The 13,410-nt window shown below is 41.6% G+C and overlaps 1 protein-coding gene across 1 annotated transcript in view; it reads right to left on the reverse strand.

The window, feature by feature from the left end:
* LOC124596190 (nucleoside diphosphate kinase homolog 5-like) overlaps positions 1–5,714 on the reverse strand; it is a 52,981-nt gene extending 47,267 nt beyond the window's left edge. The window contains exon 1 of the mRNA XM_047135235.1: positions 5,463–5,714. Coding sequence (XP_046991191.1) covers positions 5,463–5,714 — 252 coding nt within the window. The remainder of the gene's footprint in view (positions 1–5,462) is intronic.
* Positions 5,715–13,410: the final 7,696 nt, after the last annotated feature.

The following is a 13,410-nucleotide window of genomic DNA, read 5'->3' on the forward strand; positions in this document are numbered from 1 at the left end:
GAGACTCCGGACCCGATTGAAAGGAGAAGCTTTGAGTAGTTTTCTGACTTGCAATCATTGCTCATAAAGACTGTTCGTATCGTTTGTCTTGACACCTGCAGCCCTGTAGCTATTTGGAATTGCCTCTGCAGACGTGTCACATTGTGCTAAGTGTGTCTACTCGCTGTTATACACAGATATTAGTCCTACACAACTATTCTCTTTTCTTCCGCGCCCACTACTATGATCTACTGATCTTGCCGCTAGAAACTTGTTCAAGTTTCTAGACACATTCACTGCGACGTCCGCCTGTCTCATTCGCTGCCGCATTGGAGTGACTCTACGGAGTAATTTATTGTTGCCCGAACCACCCTGGAGCAACACAGCTCTGATAATGGCATACAGCCCAAGCACTTCAATGTTTACTGGTGACGGCTGCCACAGACTGAAGATACTGCCCCCTCACGGTAGAAACATGGACTGTTTGCTCTAGAATTACATTACAAACCGACCAATGTACTCATATCATAACGTATTTCTGGATTACAACATTCAATACTAGTGTTTCGGCAATACGCAGCATCTATTTTGACCGCTGCATATGACAGAAGGCCTTTAGTCGATTTTTGCTGACTGAGGGCTATAGCACACTGTTTGAGATACAGTGCTTCAAAACCTTTGATAGAATACTAACGAAGTGAAACGGAAAACAAATCTCATATACATCCAGCACTGGTTTAAGGCCCAAGCGATACAGCTGCTACTTGAGGCGTCAATGGCTCCACATTATGTTTCTGTACCTGACCTATTACACAGTAACGGTCGCTTATGGCACCAAGCTGAGAAGAGCATCAAGGGCGCCAAAGTAATCGATTTATACAAAGAAGGCCAGAGTGAACAGCCACTGGTTTGATTCGCCGAGGGGAGAATTTAGGAAACGTTTAAAAACCTTAAGTGGCATACGCATTCTATCCCATGAAAGTCTACTTAAAAAGTTTCAAGAACGAACTCTGTGTGAGGAATCTAGAACATACCGAAGCGCTCCGCGTATCTCTTTCGTAGGGATCGCGAAGACAAGATTAGACTTATAGCAACTCGCTCAGAGTCATTTAAGCAACGTTCAGCGCGGGCGTCACATGTGACTGGAGTGGGGAGAAGTCCTAATAAGTGAGACAATAGGATGTAAGCTCATCAGACAAAAAACTAGTCATCCCAGTGCGCACGCACAGATGAATAATACAGTAGAGTCTCGATTATCCGACCTAAACCGACAGCGGCTAGGTCGGATAGGCGGGAAGGTCGGATAACACGGAAGATAATAAAAATTAAACTAAATTAGGCCAAAAGAGTTAAACATTTAATACAATACAAATCAAATTAGACTGAATAGATATTTACTGTGTGAAGAAGTTAGTAATTGTGTTTTGTTTGCCGTTTTTTTGCCGCTAAATCACGTAGTCTCTTAAGAAGTAAAACCTCGGTAGACGACGTTTCCTCCAGTCGCTCTACATATTTTAAAGCAGTTTTTAAGGCCTTGTGTCCTTCGATGTGAGAAATCTTGGGTGCACTTTCGTCCACTACATCCGCTTCTTCGTCTTCTTCTTTTTCGTTTACCATGTTGACTATTTCTTCATCTGCCACTTCAGATTCATCTTGGACAATCCATTCATTTATGTCATCTTCTGTGGCGTCAGCACATCCCGGAACTTCTCGTAACAATGAAAGCAGGGTAGTATTTTCTGGTTCGGTCTGCTGCTGTAGATTTTCACCATCTGGAGAATTTCCTTGATTTTCCTGTAGCAAAATTTGCCAGGATTTTGCAATTGCATTTGCTCCAACATTCTCCCAAGATTGGGCCACGTCATAAGCTACGTCTTTCAAATTAACACGGCGCAACTGCTCTAGCATGTCGTCTCCCTTGTCCATAGCTTAATTAAAGAGGAAAGCAAGTTTCTGCGGTAGTTTCTCTTCAGCGTCTCTAAGGTCCCTTGGTCTACAGGCTGACACAAGGATGTGACATTTGGAGGCAAAAACGTGGCCTTTATATTTTGATCTTGAAGTTCATCTTCATTAGGATGACAAGTGGCATTATCTAGAAGCAACAGTGCTTTGTGGGGCAAGTTGTTGGCTTTCAAAAACTTTTCAGCTTGTGGCACGAACTCGTTAAAAAACCATTCTTTTAAAATGTCTGAGCTTATCCAAGCATTTTTTCGGTTGTAATATTTCACCTGTAAAGCTTTTTAAGATACATTTTTAAATGCTCTCGGTTTTTTTGGATTACCTATAATAGACAGTTTCATTTTCAAATTTGCTGTGGCGTTACTGCATGCAAGAATTGTCACTCTTTCTTTGCTACGTTGGTAGCCTGGCGCTGCCTTTTCGACCTTTGACGCTAATGTTTTTTTCCGGTAACATATTGTAATTGAGACCAGTCTCGTCGCAGTTAAAAATTTGATCGCCTGTTAAGTTTTCCTTGTCCAATACCTTGTGAAGTTTATCCCTAAACAACTGAACAGCCTCAAAATTTGCTGAAAGCTTTCCACCAGAGACATTAAGTTGCCGAATTCCGTATCTTTTCTTCAATCTATCGAGCCAGCCTACACTAGCTGTGAAATCAGGTTCACCACCGTTTAGTTCTTTACGAAACTTTAAGACTTTTTCCTGCAAAATAGGTTCCGACATCGGTACACCTTTATATCTGTGTTGAGTAAACCATAGGAACAAAGCTTCACTTACTTTTTCATTATCACATTTTTTCGTGGTTTTCCGATCTTCCAAAACAGCCGAGGTTGCTCGCTGAGAACACCACTTCTCAATTTCATTGCGGTTCCTTTTCCAGTCTCCAACTGTTGTTTTCCCGACGTTATAATCTTGCGCTACTTTTAATAAAGTTTCACCATTGTCTACTCTTTTTAAAGCTTTAAGTTTTTCTTCCATTGAAACGACCACCTTTTTCCATTTTGAAGCCATCACCACAAATTTTTACAATAAACAAAGTGCAACACGTCCACTCCACTACAGATCTAAGTTAGCACTGAGGAGTGAGGAGTAGCAGACAGCGGCAATGAACAGAGTATCAACAAACAACACGTTAGTCACTGACCTGTCGTCGGCTGGCTCACGGCCGGCGCGGTGAAAGGGACGGATAACCGAAAATCGTATAATCGAGACTCTACTGCAGTACCGTTGTTGCTGAGATTGCAGGGTAGGCAATTTCCGTAACTGGTAGTATGTACCAAAACAAGCAAAAAATGTCCAGTAAACAAGGACTCTGAAATGCATACTTGAGGAGCTGGCTTAGCTACTGTGGAACAACACATCTCCTCTATTAAAACAAGGTCGGATAACCGAAGATCGGATAATCGAGACTTTACTGCAGATGGCGCAGCGAGCGAGTCACGTGTTCAACCGTGCACGCACTGCATCTACAAGAGCAAGCAGTAGCGATCATTGAGAAATTTATGTTTCAAGTGGACACTGTACGTAACACTAGTAAATGTGAGGACGTGACGGAGTGGCAAAAAGGGGCTATCTTAATTTAACCGTGCCCGTGGCCATACGGTGTGTCAATTTGCAGCACTTGTTGGTGTTTTGCGGTGAACTGTTCAACGTGTCTACAAGCAGTGGGGTAACACACGTGGCCTCAAAACACGACGTCAGAATTGTGGTCAGAAAAGGTTCTGATTGAGAGGGACAGGAGACATGTTTCACGGCTTGTGAATCGGGCGCTGATGACCGCGCAGTTGAGCGCCCCATAAACCAAACATCATCATCACGGCTTGTGAATCAAAGTCGCTTTCAAACCCAACAGAAATTACTGCAGATATTGAACGAGGGTCCATCCCAACCTGTTAGTGAGAGAACATTGCGACAGGAACTGCATGCAATGAACGTTTTGAGTCGGCCATCTCGCAAGAGGCCATTGCTAACACAGGCACATAAAGACAACAACAGCCAACGTCATTGTGTTGGGAGAGTATGTCACCTGTTTTTGGAACAGCCCACTACTCCATCAAATCTCGACTGACCTGCAAAATCACCTGACTTGAACCCAATAGGAACTCTGTCGGACTTGTTGGAATAGCAGATAAAACGCCGACGTCACCATCCCTGCAATGTGGTGGAATTGCACGATCAAATCCTCAGCGAGTGGATTAACCTGGATGCAACGTGCCTGCACAATCTCGTGGACTTCATAACCAAATCCAGGCTGTTATGAAGTCCAGGGTGACAATTACTGAACTATATGAAATAAAATCGTCATAACTTCTGAACAGTTTGCGTTAGGACCTTCAAAGTAACCGCGCGGGGTACCCGTATGGTTTGAGGCACCTTGCCACGGTCCTCGTGGCTACCCCCGTCGGAGGTTCGAGTCCTTCCTCGGGCATGGGTGTGTGTGTTGTCCTTAGCGTAAGTTAGTTTAAGTCAGATTAAATAGTGTGTAAGCCTAGGGACCGATGACCTCAGCAGTTTGGTCGGTCCCACAGTAATTTACCACCACCACGTTCAAACTGCACGGTTGGCCGTGGGGCATGATGGGAATTAGTGTGGTTTGGTTTAGCGACGAAGACCGCTTTCGTTTGGATGGGTTCTTCAGTAAGAAAACTGGCACATTTGCGGGACTGAGAATCCGCATTTCGTGATTGAGAAGTTTCTTCACCCTCAACGGATGCTGTGTGGTGTGCAGTGTCCGGTCATGGAATAATCGGTGCGATATTCCTTGACGGCACAGTGACTACCGAACGGTACGTGACGGTTTTAGATGATGATTTCATCCTCTTTATCCAAAGTGACCCTGATTTCGACAAGATATGGTTCTTGCAAGACGGAGCTCGACCCCATCGAAGCAGGGGAGTTATGTCCTGGAGAAACACTTTACGGACTTCATTCTGGCTCTGGGGTACCCAGAGGCCACTGGCATGGGCCTAGATTGGCCGCCATATTCTCTGGATCTGAAAACGTGCGACTCCTCTTTTGTGGGGCTATATTTAAGGCGTGTAGCAATAACCTCAAAAGCATTGCAGGTCATCGACAGCATCGACGTTCCTATTCTTGAGCGGGTCATGCAGAATTTCGCTATTCGTCTGCGCCACATCGTCGCCAATGATGAGAGGCATATCGAACATGTCATAACCTAAATTCTGATATGTATAGTTTACATGTTGAATAAAGTGTGTGCACGCCGTAGTTTGTAACTAATTTACGTTTTCTTTTCTTATAGTTCAATAACTGTCACGCTGTAAATGATGTTTGTAGTGATTTCTCTAAGGGTGACTAAGATATTGTCTGGTGAGCTTACCTCCTACCATGCACTTCACAGTAGTTTGTAAAGTAGAGATGCAGACTTATAATTGTTAGAATTTTTGTCGGTGCTCTCTTGATTATTGTGATATCTTGTACATCTTTATTCACATTTTAAAAATATATATTTTCTCAAACATCTTTAGATTTTTTGAACTTATTCACTACTATCCACAACTTACCTGCATTATGTGGAATCCAGCTTCCAAAATCAGCTTCTTAATCGTCTGTATGTGCTTCACTGCCTCTGGCTTTACCAGTGCCAGCGTCCTCTCTAGGCATGGCTGCTCATCTTCTAGTTCAATTTCTATTCTGCACGGCGGTTTGGCTGAACGTTTCGTTTCTACCTCTTTGGGTACAATTTCACTGCTGAGGTTAGGCTCACCCAACAAGTCACAAAAATTTCCAATAATTTCTTCCTCTCTTTCATCCATCTTTCTGTTAAACACTTGCCTGTAGAGTTGAAAACACTAATCTGAAAACATCTGGAGATATCACGAAGGATAAACATTTTTACGCAAAATTTATAAAGTGGGTAGTAAAGCCGATCCAAGCATGTATTTGAGTAACATTGCGTACAGCTTCTTTGTGCCCTTAGCAGTGTAGTTTAAATGATAACTGGATGATTGCTCTACACATGTACAAGATATGTCTGAAAAGTTCGGTTAATTATACCATGAAAAAGTTTACAAATGTGAGTTAGTCACAAAGGTTTTACTTCTCCATATCGCGTCTCGACGATTACATTGTCATTACCAGGTGAAAGACATCATTCAGAGCTGTTTTTAGCGACAAACATCGGCTATTTCTTGCAGCAGCATTTAAAGTACCGGTACCACTGGGTTAAACTGCAGTTAGCATTTTTAATAAATTACTGACTTATATAAATGGACGAAGCAAATGGCGAGTCCACATTCTACTGAAATTAATCGCCGATGCTTACTATTAAAAACAGTGTGTAGAAAATGTACTTACCTTCCACCTGATGATGATGATTTAGGGATCGCGGTTAGCGCTGAAACAACCGGTATTCGATTATATCGGTTTATTCCCACGCCAGATTAACTTGACTGTCAACACCGCGCAAAGTAATCAGTTTCTGAAATAACCAATTTTCTTTTTTTATTATTGTAATTCACGTGGAAATCGAACAAAGACTGAAAAATTTTGACTCTCTCGGTTTCAAGATACGAGGGTTGGAACTTAAATAGTGGCAACTATTTATTCACAACCGATAAAAAGAGTTACATATTTGCACCTGTTACTGTCCTTGTGTAGAACCCGCTGCCAGTGATGCGGAAGGCGTAGTATACCGTTGGCAGAGCTTGTTCTGTTGATGGTGCGAATTGAGCGGTCTACTGCCTGTTGAATCTCTGGAACAGTTCTGAAGCGAATGCCACGAAGTGGTCCTTCATCTTCGAAATCAAATCAAAGTCACAAGGACTTAAGCCCGGGGAGTATGTTGTATGGTAGAGTATTTCCCAGTCCCATCGACCGAACAGAGCAGCCACAGCTTGCGCTGTATGCACGCGCCCTTTGTCGTGCAAAATGATGGGTAGGCTGCGCAGAAAGTGTAGCCCCTTCTTCCGCAAAGCTGGTCGCAGGTGATGCTCCAAAAACCAACAGTAATGCTGTGCACTGAGGATCTGCCGTGGAGGAACGTAATGCGTTGGAATAACAACATCACAGTCGTACACCAGAATCATCATAACTTTAGACAGCACCATTCACATCATCAACAAAACAGGTTCTGCTAAAGGTATACTATGCCTTCCACATCACTGGCAACGGGTTCTACACAACGCTGGTGACTACTTTGAAGGACAGTAACATGTGCAAACATGTAACTCTTTTGTATCGGTTGTGAAGAAATAGTTGCCACTATTTAAGTTCCAAACCTCGTACATAGAGCCAAAACATTAAATTGTAAATAGGCAAATAAAAGAAGACTTAGACCGTCCACCGTTCGCTGCTTTTCTCGAAAAGTGATAAGCGTTCCGTCGTCGTGTGATTCGGGCCTCCCATCGGGTAGACCGTTCGCCGGGTGCAAGTCTTTCGATTTGACGCCACTTCGGCGACTTGCGCGTCGATGGGGATGAAAAGATGATGATTAGGACAACACAACCCACAGTCCCTGAGAGGAGAAAATCTCCGACCCAGTCGGGAATCGAACCCGGGCTGTTAGGATTGATATTCTGTGGCGCTGACCACTTTTCTTTTAATCTAATTTTTTTCTATATTGATCGGTGAATTTGTTCGTGGCGGACGTCCGATGACACTCGTTTACGTTGTTCGTTGATCCGTTCACTCAGTTTTCTTTATTACAGAGGGTATCTAAACCCTCTGACCGAACACGCTGAGCTACCGTGCCGGCACCACTCAGCTATCGGGGGCGGACAGTGATAAGCCTTGAATACGACAAATAAATCGCCAGTATTCTCCTGGTGATCTAATTTTTTGAAACTCTGCTCAAATATCGAGTTGTAAACGGGATTATACTACAATTTGGGCATTACAAATAGTTAGTGCTAAAAGGTGAAAACTGAGGTTGAAAAACTCCTTTCTTTCCGCGTTAATTTGTCCGTTATTAAGGACTATGTGCAAAGAACGGCATATCAGCTACTCTTACTTTCTATTTTTATTGTGTGCTACCAGTGAACTGTTGTTAAGTCTTTAATTTTAACTGTTACCATAATTTTCTTCCTCTTTTAAAATTTCATAGAAGTGAGAAACAAACCTTTAAGCTTTTAAAGCAAATAAGGTACTGTACTTCATTGCCACCCCACTTCGTAAAAATATTTCCAGTCTAGGGATGGTGCCATTCTGCAGCACAACGGATGTCCGACGACGAAAAAAAAAAAAAAAAAAAAAAAAAGACCACTCCGTCTTCAGGCCACAAGTGGCCCATCGGGACCATCCGACCGCCGTGTCATTCTCCGCTGAGGATGCGGATAGGAGGGGCGTGTGGTCAGCACACCGCTCTCCCGGTCGTTATGATGGTTTTCTTTGACCGGAGCCGCCGCTATTCGTTCGAGTAGCTCCTCAATTCACGAGGCTGAGAGCACCCCGAAGACAGGTGGGGACAAGTCTTGCATACCGCACGTAGACGCGTATCATAAGTCATGGCACACGCTAACAGCGACATTATTGTCTCAGCAATGCTGTTCCATTTCTTATGCCACGAGTTTCTTGCTGTTTCCGTCGGAATTATTATTAAAGCAGCAATGATCATTAAAATTTCTCCTTTTTTTTTAAAAAAAAAGTTTATTTAAAAAGGAAAAATTTTAGCACTGCGGTTGTCAGTAAAACATTAAAAAAACGCCTGTTATAACAGAGACCAGGCAAATACCAAAAACTAGAGCTTAGTCAGATCTAAAATACCGGTTTCGTTTTTAACCTGTCGGTTTGTCACATCCCTAAGCCGATGGTGTAACAGTTGAAACACCTGACAGATGAAGTAAAAACTTTGACTGACTCAAAACTATACGTCTTTTTTCATTTTAATTAACAGTCGCAGTCTACAACATGATCAATAATGAATGGAATTGTAGAATGATATCATAATACAATTAAAAGAGGAGGTATCCGTACAACAAAATATCTTTCTTCGCTTTACATCATTTCATTTGTGACCATACTCATCTGTCTGAGTGCATAAAGCGGCAAAAAACATCAGTCAAGATTTCTTTTGGAATAGATATCACACGAGGACAGCCGCGCACTGCGATTATGATGGTTACCTGTTCTACTGGTAGCGTCTTATTCTCTGTGATATTAATTTGCAGGAAACGTGGATCTTGCTCGCATATACATCTCAATGAAGTCTCCAGTAGCTTTTTCACGTGTTACCTCCTGATCGCCAGTCAATGTATGAAAAAGAAATAGTAAAAAAATCTTCCACATACGCAAATCTTTGCAGTTTGTTCTGGTACCCAGTTCCTCTTATATCACTATCACAGTAACTAATGTTGAGGCAGCATCTGTCGCTCTTCGCCCATGTTCTCATTCTTTGTGCATGTCGACGTCGTCTCAGACACGAGGCATCATCAAGTGTTTCCTCAAAGTGTCTGAACTACTTGTAAATGCTTTTCCTTGTCACATATTCTGTTCTTTCACTTGTACTAAAAGCACATGGTCCACCGCCTTTCATTTTTTTCCCGTGTGTAACAAAACTTGTATATGCGTTGTCCCTCCATCTAATACATGCACAGAGTTTTAGGAAACAAGTATCGAAGAGCCTGACAGTGTTAAATTATTGGTATTGACAGTTAGTAATAAATTAATTTGGAAAGAAGATACAGTAGAAATACTGAAACGTCTAAACAAATCTTTGTATGCAGTGTATACGTTGTCGGACATATGTGGCCTAAAAAAACTGTCGCACTTTCCTCACTTTGATTATCATAACCTACGTTTCCAGCATTTGTAGACTTAGAGAAAGCTTTTGACAATGTTAACTGGAATACTCTCTTTCAAATTCTAAAGGTGGCAGGGGTAAAATACAGGGAGCGAAAGGCTATTTACAATTTGTACAGAAACCAGGTGGCAGTTATGAGTGAAAGGGAAGCCGTGGTTGGGAAGGGAGTGAGACAGGGTTGTAGACTCTCCCCGATGTTACTCAATCTGTATATTGAGCAAGCAGTAAAGGAAACAAAAGGAATATTTGAGTAGGTATTAAAATCCATGGAGAAGAAATAAAAACTTTGAGGTTCTCCGATGACATTGTAATTCTGTCAGAGACAGCAAAGGACTTGGGAGAGCAGTTGAACGGAATGAACAGTGTCTTGAAAGGAGGTTATAAGATGAACATCAACAAAAGCAAAACGAGGATAATGGAATGTAGTCGAATTAAGTCGGGTGATGCTGAGGGAATTAGATTAGGAAATGAGACACTTAAAGTAGTAAAGGAGCTTTGCTGTTTGGGGAGCAAAATAACTGATGATGGTCGAAGTAGAGAGGATATAAAATGTAGACTGGCAATGGCAAGGAAAGCGTTTCTGAAGAAGCGAAATTTGTTAACATCGAGTATAGATTTAAGTGTCAGGAAGTCGTTTCTAAAAGTATTTGTATGGAGTGTAGCCATGTATGGAAGTGAAACATGGACGATAAATAGTTTGGACAAGAAGAGAATAGAAGCTTTCGAAATGTGGTGCTACAGAAGAATGCTGAATATTAACTGGGTATATCACATAAGTAATGAGGAGATATTGAATAGAATTGGGGAGAAGAGGAGTTTGTGACACAACTTGACTAGAAGAAGGGATCGGTTGGTAGGACATATTCTGAGGCATAAAGGGATCACCAATTTAGTATTGGACGGCAGCATGGAGGGTAAAAATCGTAGAGGGAGACCAAGAGATGAATACACTAAGCAGATTCAGAAGGATGTAGGTTGCAGTAGGTACTGGGAGATGGAGAAGCTTGTACTGGATAGAGTAGCGCGGAGAGCTGCATCAAACCAGTCTCAGGACTAAAGACCACAACAATAACAACATCGTACAAGGTCATGTTTTGGGATGACTTACCGAATCATCGAACCAATTTACGTTTTCCGGGTCGCAAAGTGTGTGCTGCGAATTATTTTCGGTTTGAATTCAAGAATGTGTTGCAGAAGCCTGCTCAAAGAACTGTGTGCCTGTAGGTTGACTGCTGCTCCACAGTACACTTATTCCTTAACGTAATTTGTCATAAGTAATAAGTCTTTCTTGCAAACCAACACCTCAGTTCATTGAATAAATGCAAGGAGGAAGAAGAATCTTTATTAACGTTAGTCATACACACATATGCGACAGGATGTTAACCCCAAGATAAAGAAGTCTTTGTAGATACTGAAAAGTTTATAGATTATGTGCCGTCTCTTCCACACGTAAACAGTTTCCGTTATACAAAGCAGTTCAGAAAAAAAGGAGATCAGACACTGAATTTTATTGTGTAGCGTTATGTTTCAAAACCCAGAAGCAGTTTCGCCATCGTTTTCTAATGGTCTCACATCAGTGCTGTACGTAACCCCGAGTAGTTTTTTGCTGACAGCGTTAGTTCGCTGTTTACAAAACGTGACGCTTATTTTCGTATGTGTTCCATAATATGTTGAGGCGGAAGGCATCGCTGCATTACGCCACCAGCGATTTTTTCCGCAGGAAGAAAAAGCTTATCTGAGATACTTCTATTATAGAGAAGAATGTCGCGGCAAAAGAAGCTATTCGTTGGATGGTTGTTTTAGGAAACTAAAATTTTACCCACTTATAAAACTACTATAACCTTTCTTTCTGGAATCTCCTTCAGTAGTAGACACAGGTTCGGGGATTAAACTAGTCACACCCTCTGTGAACAACAGATGAATACTCCGAATTGTATTCACGTACGTGTTCGTTGGCAATTAATGTTTATTATGTCTTTCACTGAGCTGGAAATCTACTCATACCTCAACATGTTATTACCACATGACACAGTTGTTCATTGAACATGGATAATACAATAATTGAGCGTAACAAATAATCGGCAACATGTACATTACGACTGTGGCTCACTATGCTACGCTGCTGACCCGTCTGGTAGCACAATCTTCATTTCGTATTTAAATTCGTTGGTTTAGCCAAGTCAGAACCAAATTGACCTATCACAACCTACAATATATCTCAGTCGACGGTACACATAATTCTGCCACCACAGCAAGAATTTAGGAGAAGGGAGGGTCGAGTATCGGAAGCCACACTCGAATGCGAATTATTTACGTAGAACACAAAAATAGCCCTTTACAAAATTACGGAAAGTGGGCAGCTGACTGGACCTACTATTAAATACTTCACGCGGACACGTGATGACCGACTACGAAGTAGGAGCACTACGCATTGTGTATTTTCCGGAAGCAGGAACTATTACGACGAAAAATCATAAGGTTACTGGTCGAATAGCTACCCCATAAAGCGCCTGCCATCAGATGGTTACAAAGAGCAAGAAACGAGGATGAGTCGAAGTATGAAACAAGTTATAGCAAGATGAAGCTACGAAGAAAATAATTCAAAATGGGAAGGCATGGAGCTTCACAAGTGACAAACGACCTACAAATCAGTCAGATAATCAGCAGATAATGAAAGTGATCCGTAGAAATAGTTCCTTAAGTGGGAAATCAATTAATAAATGTCTTTCATTATTTGTCTCGTTATCTTTTTGCACTGTTTGATGTAGTTGAGATGCGACACTCTTTTACCAGAGCTATCACGGAAAGCTGCAGAATTTTTGTCTTAGAATATCCATAGCTTGATACAAAACATGTAGCTTTTGTAGTGATGTATTTGTACTACCTCTAACAATAATTTTATGAATTAACATATTGTTAGTCGAAACCATCACCAGACGTACCTTTCGATCCTGGTTAGACACAATGACAATTAACATGCATTTAACTGACCTGAAATAGAAGTTTCATCGGTACACTGAATTCTCATACGTACTTGAAGTCAGTGTAGTCATTATTCAGCCGTATCGGTTGGCATTTGTTAGTCAAAGATTCAACGAATGTTAACAGATCCGATGTTACAGAATGTTGCCCTTGTTTTTGGATTTTCAGCTGTTTCAAAGTGGACAAAACAACTTCCTGTAGATTTACGGGGAATAATAAGCTATTATTCGCTAGTGAACACATAATACAATCAAAATATTGTTTAGTAATGAATATATCTCGTTTCAGTCCTATGTGATGAACGGATCGATTTAAAAGCCTCTTTTATGTGCTAAGAGAGAAAAAGACTGCTGTCACAGACAACTTAGCTTTGTCGCGTTTTCATTTTGCTATATTGTCTTCAATGTCAATTGCTGGAGCTACTAAGCTTCCGGAAAACGGTTCCTCATTAATTCATTAATGTTTACCGCTTCGCTATGCGTGCGCATATCCCTTTGAGCAAATACTCTGCAACTACAACGACTCTTTCAAGCAGACAGTTGTGTGACGACTGGCAACAAACATTTTCTGTCGAGCTCCGCTTAAATTTTGACTATAGTATGTATTGGAAGCCAGCTTCCCAGCATCTTACGAGGCGAACGCCTAGCATCCAAGCGATGATTGGACTCGTATTCCAACAATCCAAATTTAGTTCTTGTGTGATTTTCCTAAACTAATTCTTTTTTCAAAAT

This window comes from Schistocerca americana, chromosome 1 (genome assembly GCF_021461395.2).
Source record: "Schistocerca americana isolate TAMUIC-IGC-003095 chromosome 1, iqSchAmer2.1, whole genome shotgun sequence".
Taxonomy (NCBI): domain Eukaryota; kingdom Metazoa; phylum Arthropoda; class Insecta; order Orthoptera; family Acrididae; genus Schistocerca; species Schistocerca americana.